Raw genomic sequence first — 16,957 nt, 5'->3', positions numbered from 1 at the left:
CTCTTATCCCCAATTTCATAATGCCAGTCTCTTTCCCTTTTAATATATCTTGGCATTTGTGGGCTTTGCCTACCCAGAGAATGGATGGCATTTCCAGTTTTAAGAAGGGATTATTCTCAAACAACTTGTCAAATCTACTGTGGTCCAGAGAATGTAGCCTCACCCAAACCCAGATAAGTAACTTCATCCACCAGGTCCCCTGAGCCCTAGGCCTCCTGAATGCAATGTGTAGGCTCTGGGCAGGAAGGAGTTTTGTGACTGAGTCTAAACCGAAACAGAAGTAGCTTCATGCACGCGCACACACACACACGCGCATACACGCATACACACACACACACACACACACACACACACACACACACACACACACACACACACGGGGAACTGTCGTTTTCCTACGCGTGTCCTCTGACATCAGCCACCTTCCCTGTTTCTCTGCACTCAAATCAAATTCTGGCAGATGAAAAATGAACCTCTCCCCCACCCTTGCTGCCTCCTTTTGCCTCACACCCCCAGAAAAGGGTTGCTCCGCCAAGCAGAGGGTGAAGGTTTTTTTCCAAGTCACATGATCCAGGATGCATGGGGAAAATCCTTGGAACTGAGATGGGCCCAGAACCGAATCTGATGAGGAGAGAGATAAGGTGTGATGCGGGGCTGCCTATATAAAGCATGGAGCCCGGGCTGCAGCGAGCACCCTTCCGCAGGACCCCTTCCTCTCAGCCAGCCATGCAGGTGCCACCTGGCTCCGTGGCCGGCCACTGGGGAGCCACAAGCCGCAGCTACTTCTACCTCACCACAGCCGTGCTGGTTCTGTGTCTGGTCGTCACAGTGGCAACCATCATGGTGCTAGTGGTACAGAGGACGGTGAGTGCACATCTCTTCTTGGCTTTTCCTCCCTGGTTTACTCTCAGCTTCAGCTCCGAGGGCAAACAAATACCATAGCTGGGAGCAGACTTTAAAATGAAAATAAATAGAATGATATATATAGACTTGTCATGTAAGAGAGAGAGAAAGAGAGAGAGAAGAAACAGGAACTAACTTTCTGAAATCATTTGGATTTGGGAAGAGAATATTATTGGACCATCGTCTCAAAACTTTCCAGTTCTACAGGAGCCAAAAGAGTAGAGGGGAACTTTCAGCCTTGAGAAATTAAGATTTAAACCCTGCCAAGCCAGCTACTGATAGTATACGGGAGGAAAGTAACAGGGAACCCTGACAGCTTATCTGCAAGAATTGCTACCGAGTCTTGAAGACCTTCTGGTTGGATCCTGGGTTTCCATGCTCTTCACCCAGGTCGTACGGAGGTTTCTGAAGCCTCATTCATTGCCGAGTTCATTTGCTGTTAGCTGTGTTTGTTTTGTAACTTCAGAAGCCCCGGATCTAGAAGGTAACGAGGCAAGTGAGCGGCGGCCAGGCTGCCAGGCTTTCTCACAGCGTTGGGTATTTCACCATTAAAAACCACAAAAGAAATTGAAAGCTTCCTCACCAGCTGCTGTTTGAAGAGCCAGAGTCACAAAGAAACAGCGAGCAGACAGGCAGGGAGCAGAGATGTTTTCTACCTGTGACCTCAGAAACACCTCAGAATACTAAGCAGTTTTGGGATGCACACTGTGCTGGGTTAAGCTATGGAGGAGATTTACTTTTATTTTTTAGATAGTCAATGGTGAGATTTGCTTCTGAAAGCAGTGAAGTCATGGAGAAAGCTTCCTCCTAGCTCAAAAAATGGCTATGGGAAGGGCATCCACAGGACAGATTGTATAGAAAACACTGCACTGGATGGCATATGGCTTTTTTTTTTAATGAAGTATTTAGTGATCTGGGTAATGTAAAAACCACCCATCATACAACACAACATCCTGCCAATGTGAGGATGTTTTTTCTGCTCATGTTTTGTATCCCTCACTTTCCATGTACTGTAATCCTGGAGAATTTGTTCTGGTTTTCCTTCTGCTGTCTTCAGGCAAATATTCTGCTATTTATCAATTGCTGAAATTAAGTAGGCTTTTGGAAGCTTTGATAGCTATTTCTGGAATGTCATCAGGCCCTGAAATTTCAACAGAGCCTTGAAAGCTCAGCTCTCCATAAAAATGAAAGAAGGGGGCAACTCACGTTTGATTTAGATGGTACATTTGATTTAGAATTTGTACAAGCTGTTGTTGAATGGGCTCATGTTCACCTCACTAAAAATAAGTCCAGACACATTCTAGGGCACTTGTAGACTCCACAACTTCTGAGATTGTCATTTGGAGTGAGCCAGAGATGTGTTTGTTATTATGTAGTAATGGCCAGAGGAAAAGAAGCTGAAGTAGCCTTTCAGACATTCTTAGTTGAAGGATGGGATGCGGTTAAAGTTGCTGGGTTCAGGAGAGAAAGCCAGAAGTTGGAAAGAGGGTGCTGGGGTTCTATACTAAGCTACAGTGGTCCTCAGATTCAAACCTGGAATTGAAAGTGCTGGACTGGATCTTTCTATAAATGAAAGAGGAGCAGGCTTGAACTAAGCTACTTAGAGCAAGCATTTGAGTAGAGATTGTGTAGTTGCTTATTGAGAACAGCTTTCTCTTTGCCAATACAGCTAGTCACAGAAGCATAGAAAATCTGGTCCCTGTCCTTCCCTAAGGAGCTTCATATCCTGGGGAATCCCTTTCCTTCACTTGCTTACCCCCTTCATGTTGGATATGGAAAGATGCTCTTACAATCTGACTCTATGCTATGCTTTGCTCTGTTTTCTTTAGTGCATAAACTATCAGGCACTTGCTTACAAGCAAAGTCTGCAACATTAATAGTTGCAAAATTAAGCAGCAACTGTCTAATGCCAATCATTTCAAACATGGTGCTCAGGTGTTAAATTGTGGTAAGAGCTAGGGAAGTGTAATTCCCCTGAGCCTGGATTATCAAGGAAACATTTGATAAGAAGCGGGGCTGGAGATCTATTTGGAACCAGGTGGGGCTTGGGCAGAAGAAAGAGGCTCAACCTGAGGAAGGCTGCAAGAGGAGTATCCAAGGAACATCCTGTTATTAAAGAGAGACTGGGAGGGGCTGGGAAAGTGGCTCAGTGGTAGAGTGTTTGCCTCACATGCACGAGGCCCTGAGTTCAATTTCTCAGTACCACATAAGCAGAAAAAGTCAGAAGTGGTGCTGTGGCTCAAGTGGTAGAACATTAGCCTTGAGCTGAAGAGCTGAGGAACAGCGCCCAGGCCCAGAGTTCAGGCCCCACGACCAACAAAATAAGTAAATAAATAAATAAATAAGGAATGGGAATAAGTGTTACTGATCAAGATGCATTGTACTCATAACCAACATGCTGAATCCCTTTTGTACAACTACATAAAGATAACCTTGTAAATTTAAATAGAAAATGGAATGAGCTGATGACCACACAGCATTCCTCATGTGTGACAAGGACAGGGATAGAGAACCATGAGGGATTTCCTGCCATATATAAGACCGCTATGTGACTACAAATGAAGGAGAGAGTATTTTCCCGGGAGGTTTAAGAAAAACCTTCACTATGTTGAAAATGAACTTTACAACTTTGGAGGGGAGGGAGGAGTTGGGAATGTGGGGAGGGAAGGGATGGTAGGGGAAAAATAAACGAGGAGGTAAAAATGCTTTAGGAAATGTACTCATTACCTTACTCATGTAACTGTAACCCCTCTGTATAGTATCTTTACAATAAAAAAAGAAAGCAAGATTAAAGTTTAGAATTATTTATGCAAAAAGAAGGAAAAACCTTCACTGGATACTGGAGTTTCGAGTCAGCTTCAGAAAGGTGAATGATTTCAAATGGATTAAAAAAAGAAGAGGAAAGCAGATGATTCTGGCCGGTGGCATTGTGAGGAATGACATGGAGGGCACATCGGAAAATCAACCACCATGGCTTTGTGATTTAACTTGAAGATGAATTAACAAGGTCAAACTCAATGGGGGAGACAAAAATATTTAGGGTTCAAACTAAATATTTATTGAAAAATCTGCTATGTTCAGGGCATTGTTCTAAGCACTGGGTATATATCACTGTACAAAACCAATAATATGCCTGCTTTTGCACTGCTTGTGGAACTCTCTAGTAGGCATTAAAATCTCCTTGGTGGTTGATTTTGTTAAATTTACATTTAAAACAGTATAGTCATGATAAAATATTCTAGCCAGATACCAGTGGCTCAGACCCATACTTACTTAGGACCCATACCTACTTAGGAGGCTGAGATCTGCAAACTGCAATTTAAAAAGCCAGAAGGGGCAGGAAAGTCAATGAGACTCTTATCTCCCATTAATCACCAAAATGCTAGAATCAGAGCTGTGGCTCAAATGGAAGAGCACTAGCCTAGAGCAAAACAGCTCAAGGACAGTGCCCTGGCCCTGAGTTAGAGCCGCAGGACACTCTATCTACCTATCTACCTACTCATCTATCTATCTATCTATCTATCTATCTATCTATCTATCTATCTATCTATCTATCTATCTATGTAGACATAGAGATAAAGATATATACTTATATTTTATATTTTATGTTTAGGGTAAGAGCCAACAAATAAAAGAAAGGTAGAAATCTCTCACATATGCCCAAACAACAATCCTTCTTTGCTGAGATGGCCACTATGAATAGATTGTCATGAGTCCTTCCATAAATCAGAGCAGCCACAAATTCATAATCCACACAACATAATATGAGAACCTTAGTTCTTTGCTTTGTGTACTTGATGGTGTATCTTAAAAGATCCTTCTGTGTCTAAATGTAGAAACAGCTTCTTTCTCTTAAAGAGTCACACAGTATTTTATTTTATTATTTTTTAAGTTTTGTTGGTTGTGGGGCTTGAACTCTGGGCCTGGGCACTGTCCCTCAGCTCTTCAGCTCACAGTGAGCATTATACCACTTGAGCCACAGTGTCCCATCCAGTTTTCTAATGGTTTATTGGAGATAAGAGTCTCATGGGTTTTCCTGCCTGGGCTGGCTTTGAACTGTGATCCTCAGATCTCAACCTTCTGAGTAGCTAGGATTACAGGTGTGAGCCACCAGCGCACAGCTAAGAGTCACACAGTATTCTAAGGCTTCATAACTTCTTTTCTCTGTGCATAGGGTGAGACATTTATAATTCACTCTAGATTTTTGTCCTCAGTGCATATCTACAAGTAGATCTGTAGAATAAATTCTTAGAGGTGGGAATAGAAAATGTATATTCACTTGAATAACGATGTCAATGTGTTTGCAAACGGATCGTACTCATGTGCTCTTGTTTTTTTTGCTTTTGCTATTTTGGGGTGTTTTGGAGACAGGGTCTCACTTTGCAACAAAGGCAGAACTTTATATTCGCACCTCCTGCCTTTGCCTTCCAAGAGCTGGGGCTATGGGAAGGTGCGGTCACTGCACCTAACTAAATCTAAATTTCTTCTCTTTCTTTCTTTGATGATAGTAAACTGGGCTTTGTACTTACCAGGCAAGTCTGCTACTATTCTAGCCATACCCCTAGATCTTTTATACTTGGTTTGTTTTTCGTATAGGGGCTTGAGTTTTTGCTCTGGCCAGCTTTACACCTTGACCCTGCCACCTACATTCCCAAAGAACTTGGATGACAGATACATACAACCATTCTCAGGTTTTCCTATGACATGGGATTTTGTTGGCTGTGACTAAAGGTATAAGCCACCTTGCCTGGTATTCTGCTCATTTTTACAGTGGTGGGGATTGAACCCAGGGCCTTTGTTTATGCTAGGCAAGCACTCTACACTGAACTACATCCACAGTCCTTTGTAGCACTATACTCTTGAGGAAGGAAAAGTTCCCTCAACAAAGATACCCTTCTAAATGGGAAGAAAAAAATGGGTATAAGCTCTAGGCAGCCTGTGAAAAACTACAAGATCAAGATAAAATATCACACAATATATACACAGCAAGGCAAATGTGAATGAACAATAGAAGTTCTCTTCTCTCCTCAGAAGAAAAATGAATTTATAAGAGACAGGCCCCTAAATTTCTCCTGGTTACATTTCAAGGGAGCCTTAGACCAAACCTTCGAGACATCTTTCCTAAACCAGGAGAGTGAAGTAGCCCAGCTCCTGGCAAGAATGTAAATGATAACCTTCCAGAAAATTTAGAACAAGGAGTGCACACCATTTCTAGAAAGAAAAGAGGAAGCCGCTGCCCCTCCCTTCTCTTTATAAGCAAAAATAAATCATTTAAAAACAACTTGATATCCTCCCAGTTCTCTTTCTCCACACTCACAGTGAAACTGAGCTCCCATCCCCGAGCAGTGATTCTTGGTAGGAACAGGGGGGTGTTTTTCTGAAGGCTGTTTTTAAGCTCAGAGCTAACACATAGAAGAAGTGAGTTGAAATACACCATGATGTTTTCCTCTTCCCAAGTAACTCATTACATGTGAAATTCATTCCATTTAAGAATGAAACACAAACAAATCTCAGGATACCAGGAGGAGCAAACCTTATGCTGGTCAGTCAGAAGAGTACCCACTTGGCCACAAGAACCGTATCTCTCTGCCAAGTTAACTATATAAAGTCCAAGAGTTTTGGCTCTGCGCAGAACAGTACAGACTAGAGGAGGGAGGTAGTTTCTGTTTGGGCACTGGAGGTGTTTATAGAAGAACTAGAATGTCAGCTAAGCTTCTGAAAAATTTCAAAAGGCGAATGTGAATATATCCTTTCTCCTCCAGGGTCCAAGTGGCAACATTTGACCACATTTGCACTCTCTCAGGTGTAAGTATATGGAAGCTGCAGACAGTGTAACCTTCCACCCACACACCCCTTAGTGTCCATCTCATACCTAACTACAGTGCTGTCACCAAGCCAAGAGGGTTCAGGTTGACTCTGGAATGTCACCTGATCATATACAGTCCATATTTCAATTTCTCTATTCACTCAAAGATGTCTTCCACAGCTGTTTCATTTTACTTTGTTTGGGAACTCAGAATCCAATCAGAGCCAAGCTGCATTATGTGTGGTGATTATGCTTGTTTTCATCTAGAAAGCTGCTATTTAAAGGATAGTCCTGGGAGCTTTTAGAAATGCAGAGTCTCAGGGCCCAACCCGGAGCTACTCAATTAAGATCTGCATTGTACTAAGCTCCCTAAAGGATTGGTGAAGCCCATTAAAATCTGAGAAACCTAGATCTCCCAATCTCCCTGCTTTTTGTTATTTACTTTTGATGACACTGGCCTCTTTTAAGGGGCACAGGTTAATTCTCTTGTAGAATAGTTCATGATCTGGATGTCTCTTAGTGCTTATTCATGATCATGAAACTTTGTGTTGGTGAAAATAGCGTTTTGTACTTATTATAACGCAGCTAGGACCTCGGGTCAGGTTGATCCAGTTTCGATGGAGGTATGTTTAACAATTTGATTGTGGTAGTAGCCACAAGCTACCTGTTTTACAAAATACTTTTAAATTTGTATTACTATTTACTATGTAATCTGGGGGCTGATACTTTGAAGATATAAATGTCCTTCCTTCTACAATTTCAGCTTTTCTTGGTGATCCTCATTTTAATAGTTAATGCACTGAGGGTTGGAAAAGGATGGAAGACCTAATTCTATCCTTCCTTCAACACTAGTTAGCTGCATTTCTTTGCCGAGATGAATTCTCCCTTGACAGAACAGTGACAAGGAAAGGTGGGACTGAGTATTCCAAGTATAACAAAACAGGGAAGCGAGGCACTACCTAAAGGATGGCAAACTCAGGTGAAGACCCTAAACACAGTGGGTCCAGGGGATTATCACTAAGCAGAGCTAGATAGCAACCAAGAGGAAGCTGAGGAAGCTGAGGTAGCAAGGCACCAACTCCATCTTCAGACCAGAAAGAATTTCTAAACCCATGTCTCAGTCCAAGTCTACATTCAACTTTGTAGTCATGCTCTAGATCAAGGTGTTCTCGCTTGTCTATTGAGTGATATCATTAACCCCTTGCTGCTCAAAATGTGGCCCATGGCCCAGCAATGCTAGTCACACAGATACTCATCAGAACTGCAAAACCTGAGACCCCATCCTAGACCCCAGGAAATGCAGTGGCTCTCCTTGAAAGCTGGAGAAGCACTGCTTTAAGTCAAACTAGTCACTCCCTACTCTCACAAGTCCACCAATCCCTTCCTCTGGGGATTTCCTCTGGCCTTCATTCCCTTTCCTATTGGGTGTCAGGAGAACTTTCTGCCCAGTTTTTCCCCTTCTCTCTTCTAGAGAGGCAACAATAGGGCTTTGCAAAGCATTGCTTTGAAGCCCGCAGGTCTGAATTTGTGTCTGTCTTCTATTGTTTTTCACCTGTGAGACTGCTCGTAATCATTTAGTTTGCTAAGTCTTAGCCAGTTCCAAATTCTTGGGAACTACCTAAAGACCAAATAAGATAAATCATGTAAAGATTTATCCTTATAAAGATGTATACCATCCAGGGCAAGCTAGCTTGAAAATTTTATAGAGACCTCCATCCACTGTGAGTCAGAAAATCAAGGCCAGAAAGGAAAAGGATATGAAATTCCCTGTGGTATATCCCAAAGATGGATGGTTGCCTTTGATGACTCATTTTCAGTCATAGAGAATATTTCATATCCAAAGCAAATGTGGGTGCTGATTGTTACTATTCTCCAGTCATTGCTGTGAGAAAAGACTGAGTCTTTAAAGGTATTAGACAGATTAAGTACATAATAAGGATCAAGGTAGTCCTCCAAACAGCAATCATTTTTCAAGCTATAGCTAATCTGTTATGTACAGCATCTCATTCTGTCTGAAACAACCCACCGGAAGAAGCATTACTGGCCTTCTTCTAATCATAGTCACTAAAAAAGAAGAAAACACCTGTAGGTAGTAAAGATGATTGCGAGAGGGGACATTTTTGCCAGAGGACAAATAAGCTGGTCATGACCACTCTTCCCTCTATACACAAAAGAATAATAATATTGTTGGGATGCCCAAATGCTTTTTCAGCCATAAATGCTGAAAAAGAAAGAGGAAGTATGATTTAGAACATGTGGCAGGTTGATCATCATGGAGGTAGAACTTCCTGAGCTACCAAAGAGAGCTGAGAATGACAATGACAGCCTGGGAGGGTTGAGCCTGTGGATTACTTACTGAAAGCCAAGTCACTGAAGGAGTTGGTTCACATTTCTTCAGGGTCCAAATCTCCAGGCAAGATTTGGGAGAGAATTCCAAGACCCTGGGCACCTTGCAAAAGGAGTTCATTGAGAGCACTCGATATAACGTCTGCACTCATGGTATTTGACACATTTAGACAGTTCCCCTGTCCTTAAATCCCACTTCTCCCCCACTCAAGGGCAAGGACTGCGTTGTGGAAAGAGGAGGGGAGAAAGAGGAGCTGTTCTGTGCTTGGCTTCTGAAGACATCATCTCTCCTGAGGCAGCAGAAAAGTACCCTGGATAATTTCTGTCCAGGACCAGCCACTTTCTTACTAGTGCTTTGATTGCCTCTCTTACAAATTTAGTTTGGTGAACTGAAAGATGTCTAGGTTCCTCTCTGACTTTGACTAATGGTGTCTACTATGGATATCCAGGGGAAATTGTGGAAACCTTATGCTCTTCAAAATAGAAACCCTGTAGGCCAGGCACTGTTGGCTCACGGCTGTAATCTTAGCTTCTCAAAAGGCTGAGATCTGAGGATCACAGTTCAAAGGTAGCCCAGGCAAGAAAGTCTGTGAGACTTACCTCCAATTAACCACCAGAAAACACAAAGTGGAACTGTGCCTCAAAGTGGTAGAGTGCTAGCCTTGAGCATAAGAGCTCAGGAACAGTGCCCAGACCCTGAGTTTAAGCTCCACAACTGACAACAACAAAAAATAGAAACACTTTTGTCCCAAATTTCCTGAGCCCTAAGTCAAAGGTCTGACAACGGGATTCATTGTGTTGCCAAGATACCTTGCTATGAACATGCCCTCTAAAGTTAGGAAACCAGGAAAGCACTTAAATGACGGAGAGTCATTTCTTCCCTGATGCGCCTATACATCAAATCTTCCTTCCTGATATCACCTCTTACACTCTTACTGATCAAAGGTGTTCTGTGGGCCAAGAGTATTGACGTCACTTGAGAGCTTGTCAGAAATGCAAAACACCAAGCTCTACTCACACCCACTGAGTAGTCAGAACACTAACAAGAGCTCCAGATGATCCATACAGACATTAAAAAATTGAGAAGCACTGTCCTAAAACACGCTGTTTTCTTCCATAGCTCTTGCCACACCTACCAGCCATATTATATATTTAAGTGTATCGTTTAAATGACGGTCTTAATGACTACCCCCACTGCACTGATTCCAATGGTTAATGCAGTGTCTACCTAAGTGCTCACGAAGCAGGTACTAAATAAATGATTCTCCAGTTTCTCCCTATCTCTCTCCCCATCCTCCATCACCTGCTATTGGATGGCTCTGATGCTTCTCAAATTCTAGCATTTTCTCATTGTCTCCAGATAGGCCTGAGCAACTACTGAGCTCAGTGATCTTAGCGCCACATTTTAATGTAAGCCTTTCTGTAAGTACTAAAAGTCAGTATTCTTCCACGTACATTTATATATCACACTAATCCATAGTCGTGTTCAGTGGCAAATTAAGTATTTGTTAATTTTGGAAATGCTAATGGTTATCTCACAAAGGCAACACAAAAGGGAACTGGATGTCAGGTTTTTTGAATAAACTGTATGCCTAGCTGACTGACCACAAATGCAAAGCATTGTTGGTAGGTTAAGAACTTTTGACTAAGGCAATAAAATCATCAGATATGGCAGGAGAGGGGAAAGAAACTTCCAGAGCAAGGGTACCTCCTTTCCCCTGAGCAAGTGTCGCTCCCCCAGCTCAGATGAGGGTGATGCTGCTCTACCTGCCTGCCTGCCTGCCTGCCTGCCTGTCTGTGGGAGACTCTCAGGAGCCAGTACAACCCATTGGGCTAGGGAAGAGATCTATCCATCAGATGACAGGATGTCCATGGAAGGCAAAGAACATAGCTTCTGGGGCATCATGAAATAAAGAGCCAATCAAAAGCTATGTACATATGACCATATAAGATGATGTTAAGCCAAATAAACCCCAAGATAGGGACACAAATATTTTTTCTTTCTTGCTATTGTTTCTAATGTATTTATAATGTTCCATGTGATTTTTTTGTTTCTTTGTATGTTCCTTCCCCACAGTATAATCCCTGTTTTCACTGTATTTGATGTCAGTGCCCTTTATCTTGTATATACACTTCCCTAATTTGGGGAGGGGAAGGGGGGAAATTGCTTAAGTAAGGATACAGGTTGACCCATTGTAACAATGAGATGTACAAAACACTATATTGAAAATGAACTTTACAACTTCAGTGGGGAGGTGGCAGGGGGGTAGGGATAGTAGGGGGAAAACAAAGGAGGAGGCAACAATGCTCAATAGGAAATGTACTCATTATCTTGCTCATGTAACTGTAACCCCTCCATACAGCATTTTTACAATAAAAAACATATAAAAAATAAAGGGCCAATTCCAGATGTTCCTCAGCATTCATAGAGAACTAATAAAGTCAGATGTGGGCAGCTGCCAAGTTCAAGCTTGGTAGAGGTTCCATTTTCCCATGTAAACCCTCACCCCCTTTGTTAATACCTCAAATCGGTGTGCTACAGGAGATCCCAACCAGTACAAGTCAAATGGTAAGTAAGATCCCTCCTCATGGCAGCACACTAGAGGTGTCTCCATGGCTGATGTGAGAAAGAAGGGAGCTGGAGGAAAGTTAGCCGCTGAGGGATTTATTGTGGTAGGAGAATTGTGCTTCTCCACTTCCATTGAATCCATTCAAATCACCTGAACTAAACCTCTCTTTATCCTCCTTCAATTGGCACTCAAGCCCAGGGACCCCTCCTTTGGCAGACAATCTATCCATTTATGCAAAAAAATTACATATATGTTTACATTTACTATGGCAAAAATAATTGTAAAACCTAATGTGAGTGTATGAATATATAATATACACTGATGCTTATTCATGTTCTATATTTGTAAATATTCATATACTATTCAGACCTCAACTTGTAATAAATCTGTGAGTGCAGGGACCCAGTATATTTATGACATCTTCACAATACCTGGCATATATACACTTAATTCAGAATTTCCAACCACAGGAGAAACAGAAATGTACCTTCTGGGTATGTTTACAACATATTTTCACAGATGAATCAAATGTGGAAAAAACCTACACGTATTTGTAAACTTCACTTGATCTTATGTTGACTACATGGAGAAAAATAACACACATAGAGGAGGGAAAGCCCTGAACTGAGAAGCGGGGATTCCAATCATGCTTCCTGAGATCCATGAACTTGCTGGGTGGTCATGTCTCCTGCCTGTGAAATGCAGAGTAGTCAAGAAAAATGGGCAGAAAGCCTGTCAGTGAATTAAGTCAATGAATGATGCTGATGGTGAGCTATTTTTGCTCAAGGCTAGCATTCTACCACTTGAACCACAGCTCCACTCACTTTGTTTTTTGAGGGTTAATTAGAGATAAAAGTCTCACAGACTTTCCTTCCTGGGTCTGGTTTCAAACTATGATCCTCAGCTCTCAACCTCCTGAGCAGCTAGGACTATAGGCATGAGCCACTGGTGCCCGGCCAGGGAATTAATTTTTAAAATTTAAATGGCAGATGAAGAGTGAATTCTAAATTACGTAGTACTTGAGAAGAACCAAACAGAAAATTAAAAAAAAAAACACCAAGTTGCTTCAACCAACTGGCATCTTCATTCTGCTCTTTTCTCTCTTTGCTTCTAGGACTCCATTCCCAGCCCACCTGACACTGTTCCCCTTAAAGGAGGTAAGATCTTGAGAATTTAGAGTAAATGTGTCATAAGGTATGATTTGCCATTACCAACCAGAAGCTCTTATGACTGTGTCCAACATGAGGAGGAGTGAGGTGGAGGTGGTTCCTGCTCAGGATGCACTTGATTCATCCAGGCAGCACCTGATCACCTTTCACCACACACCAGGCCCCTCCTCTCCCCGCCCAACCATTAGCACTCCTGCTAAGAAACAACATATTTCTAGCAGAGCCACGGTGTGGACACTGACAGGAACACAAAACAGCACTGTATTAACAGCTAGAAATCCTAAACTGGGCAATGATTCTATATGACCATATACATGATTCTATACTCCAAACTTCAGAGCCTTGTTCCCCATCTCTTAAAATGGGAATAACCATACTCACCTCACTAAGGTACTGGAGGAAGCATTAAGGCTTCACGTGGAAATTCACTGGCATGGCAACCAGCAGGATAATGGTAATAGCCAAAATACGCAATGAAGTTGAACACCTGTCAAAGAAGACTACCCTCCTTACTTCCTACATTACCAGTCACTGAAAGTTATTTGTGGATTGTCTCTGTTAGCCCAAGGGGAGTGATTGGAGAAGTTCAGTTAACATTGAAAATAAAATAGTTGGAGATCATCTGACTAATATTTTCCTTGCTCAGAGGAGGAAAAATCAGACTTACAGAAAGAGAATTGTCTTGCCCATGGTCCTATGGACTAAACCCCTGGGGTCCTCAGCTCTCATCCAGTGTCTTTTCCATCTAAGAATGTCCACCTCCAGCTGGATAACCAGATAGCTCTGAGAAAAGAATGACTCATCATAGGTACCACAGTAGAGATATCAGAACAGTGGGGACCCTAGGCCCACTGACCTTGATACAGCATAATATTTGACATATACTTCAAGATACCCCTGACCTATTTTTGTCATGCTTAAAAATTGAGGGGAGGGCTGGGAAGGTGGCTCAGTGGTAGAGCGCTTGCCTTGCATGCATGAGGCCCTGGGTTCGATTCCTCAGCACCACATAAGAAAAAAGAAAAAAGCCGGAAGTGGCACTGTGGTTCAAGTGGTAGAGCGCTAGCCTTGAGCTGAAGAGCTGAGGGACAGCGCCCAGGCCCAGAGTTCAGACCCCATAACCGGACTCAAAAAAAAAAAAAAAAAAAAAATTGAGGGGAGACTAATAGGCAAATATTCTGCATCTTTCAGAACAGATGAGCAATTGCAGCTTTGTAAACAATATCTCAATCTGGGCTGAAATTGTTTAGCACTTGGCATGTGGTCTCAATTCCCATGATGCTGTGTAGACAATCACATTAGCATAAAAAGGAGCAAGGCAAAATACAGAGGTAAACAAACTCTTCTGTAAAGGCCCAGATAGTAAATATTTTAAGTTTACACAATTCTTAACGTCCCCCTCAACTGTGCTGTTACAATGATAAAGTGGCCAGATGACACACAAATGAGTAGATTTGGCTGTTTTCCCCCTAAGACTTTATTTACAAAATGAAGTGCTAGACTGGCTTTGGCTCCTAGGCCCAGAGTTTGCCAATCTCTGAACTAGAGGAAGTACAGGCTTTGGAGTTAAATGCCTGAGTTAAATCACGACACATTGCTAAGTACAGAAGCATGAACTATTGATTCTGTTCCTATCAATCCACAGTGGAATGTAGTGGGGAAGGCAAAGCAGTCACTTTTTCCCATGGCCAGTTAGAGTTAATGTAGCTTCGAGAGCACATCTCCTTCCCATGCGATTTGGTATTAAAATGTTCTTTTACAGTAGGCTGACACGGATTGAGTGGGAGTTAAACTGGTTTGCTTTTAGCAGTTATGTTGTTTTGTTTTATTTTGTTTTGCAATGGTCATTTTTTTTAATTGTGAAAATACTGTACAGAGGGATTACAATTACATGGGCAAGATAGTGAGTACATTTCTTATCAAGCATTGTAGCCTCCTCCTTTGTTTACCTTTCCCTTCCCTTCCTTCTTCCCCCCCACCCAATACTCCCCCCCCCCCAAGTTGTAAAGTTCGTTTTCGACATGACAACTTGTACTTCTCATTGTTGCAACAGGTCCACCTGTATCCTTATTTAAGCGACTTGTTTTTCCCCTTCCCCTCCACAAATTATACCGACATCAAATTGTTGTTTTGTTTTAATGAACACAATAGACAAAATAAGGCCAGTCCTAGAGCTTGAACTCAGGGCCTAGGCACTGTCCTGAGCTTTTCTGCTCAAGGTAAACACTCTACCTCTTGAGCCACAGCTCCTTTGTCAGCTTTTGATAGCTAATTGGAGCTAGACATCTCACAGATTTTTCCTGCCTGGGGTGGCTTGGATCTGTGGTCCTCAGATCTAAGCCTGCTGAGTATTCTAGGATTACAGGCATGAACCACCAATGCCTGGCTCAGGTGACTTTTTTACGCTAATAATACTCCCTACTGGAACTGTGAAGTTTTCATTGAAGACCTTCCTTTATGTTTCTCTTAGCCCCAACCCTGAAATCAAGCAACATGGGGACTAGTATTCTCATTTTCAAATAAACATTTGAGGCCCCAACAATCAGGTGACTTGCCTAAGATCATAGAGGAAGCTCATGGCGGGGAAAGGCTGAGAATCCAGGGATCCTCTTTCTGTCCCCCATTTGATGTGCTTCTGGACTGAGATGTCAGGGTCCTGCTATGTATGGTCCCTGACTCTCTGCTTGTAATCCAAGTCTATACTTCCTTAGCTGAGCACACTACAGACACTAGCAAGGTGAGGTGGAAGGAACATCATCTTAGGGCAAGAGCTGAGCTCCAGAACTGGCCTCCACACCAGCAGTCAGGCCTCTTTTGGTCTTTTCTTTTCTTTTTTTTTTTGGTCTTTTCACCTAGCATAGTCCTTCCACTTGGATACCTCTTGAGACTATAATTCTCCTGTCCTGTATGTAAAGACAGAAAATGAACAACAGACTAGAAACCATCTTGAGGATATCTGAAGCCACAGTCTTCTTCCCCATCAAGCTGGTCTTGAATCTACACAAGCAGCTTAAGGCCCCTTGGGAGTGGGCATTAAAAAACACTCTAGGAAACAGAGAACCTCTTTCCAGAATCTGATAAGAAGGTCCAGGGGTAGGAATGAGTTTTGCTACTAGAGAGGGCCAAGATGGAAATGCTGATACCTTCCAGGGAGTCCTCTGCCTCAGTGGTTGCTGAAAAGCTTCCACCATCAGCAGGAAACCAGCAGTGGCTGGAACCTAGGTTGCAGGGCTCTGCACACATGCTAATGTAAACCAACACAAGATACACTTAGCTGCAGAGAAACCACAAAAACCCATGCATTGCTGGGTAACACGTCCTGTTCCTGGCCAGAGTGATTCCCCAGCCCACTGCCACCTTGTACCTAGACTACTGTTCTTGGGCCTACTGGGCTACCCCAGGGTCCAGCAAACCACTTGGAACCCTAGGATGTGAACCTTTCCCCTTATACTAGGGTCCTAGTATCTCCTCTACAAGGTAATAAGGACTCCTGGCTAAAACTACCATGGCCATGAAAGAAGATGGCAAAGATACCTTCAACTGCCACCTGGCTGAGTCTCTATCCTTTGGACATAGGGTCTACTTTTCCATATTCAAGTAAAATGATCTTTCTGGTTCCATAAACAATCTGGAACCAAGGAGAGTAGGTGGATAAAGACCTGTACTTCCTTGTCACTCTTTGCTCTAGTCCTCTGCTCCCATCGAATTCTGAATCTTGTATGTACTCATCGTTCCTAGCTTTGTCGTCCAATTCACAGAACACAGGTACTTTGCCCTGATTTCCCCAGAGTTCCAACTGCGCTTTAATCTGTACACAGAAATACCTACAGGAAGATTTAGTCTGTGCAGAACTGCTGGCAGGGCAATACAGTACACCCCACAAGCCACCCAGGTGGGTGCTGTTGAGTTGAATTAGAGATCTTCTTGCTGAGAAGGGCATAAAGGACTATGCTCTTCCTAGGGCTCAGCCCTTGTCCACATGGCCTAACCCACTCTCCTCCCTATTTGCTCTTAATATCCTCATCTCCATTTCTACCCATCTCCTTTCCCCATCTCCAAGTTTGCAGAAATGCAAAATCTACTGATTCTGAAGTTTTGCAGAATGATTCTGGTCCTTGAGTCTCACCCCCAAGCCTTTCCCACTGTTCCCTGGGCTCTTACAT

General features: G+C 42.7%; 1 protein-coding gene across 1 annotated transcript in view; it reads left to right on the top strand.

The window, feature by feature from the left end:
• The first annotated feature begins 396 nt into the window (after positions 1–396).
• The window catches only part of Tnfsf8 (TNF superfamily member 8), a 28,072-nt gene continuing 11,511 nt past the window's right edge, over positions 397–16,957 (top strand). Inside the window, exons 1-2 of the mRNA XM_042678705.1 lie at positions 397–864; positions 12,740–12,782. Of these exons, the coding sequence (XP_042534639.1) occupies positions 670–864; positions 12,740–12,782 (238 nt within the window). The 5' untranslated portion in view covers positions 397–669. The remainder of the gene's footprint in view (positions 865–12,739; positions 12,783–16,957) is intronic.

This window comes from Dipodomys spectabilis, unplaced genomic scaffold (assembly GCF_019054845.1).
Source record: "Dipodomys spectabilis isolate Male_0828 unplaced genomic scaffold, ASM1905484v1 ptg000046l, whole genome shotgun sequence".
NCBI classification, from domain to species: domain Eukaryota; kingdom Metazoa; phylum Chordata; class Mammalia; order Rodentia; family Heteromyidae; genus Dipodomys; species Dipodomys spectabilis.
The sequence above is the reverse complement of the archived record's forward strand: the minus strand, read 5'-3'. Positions and strand labels throughout refer to the sequence as shown.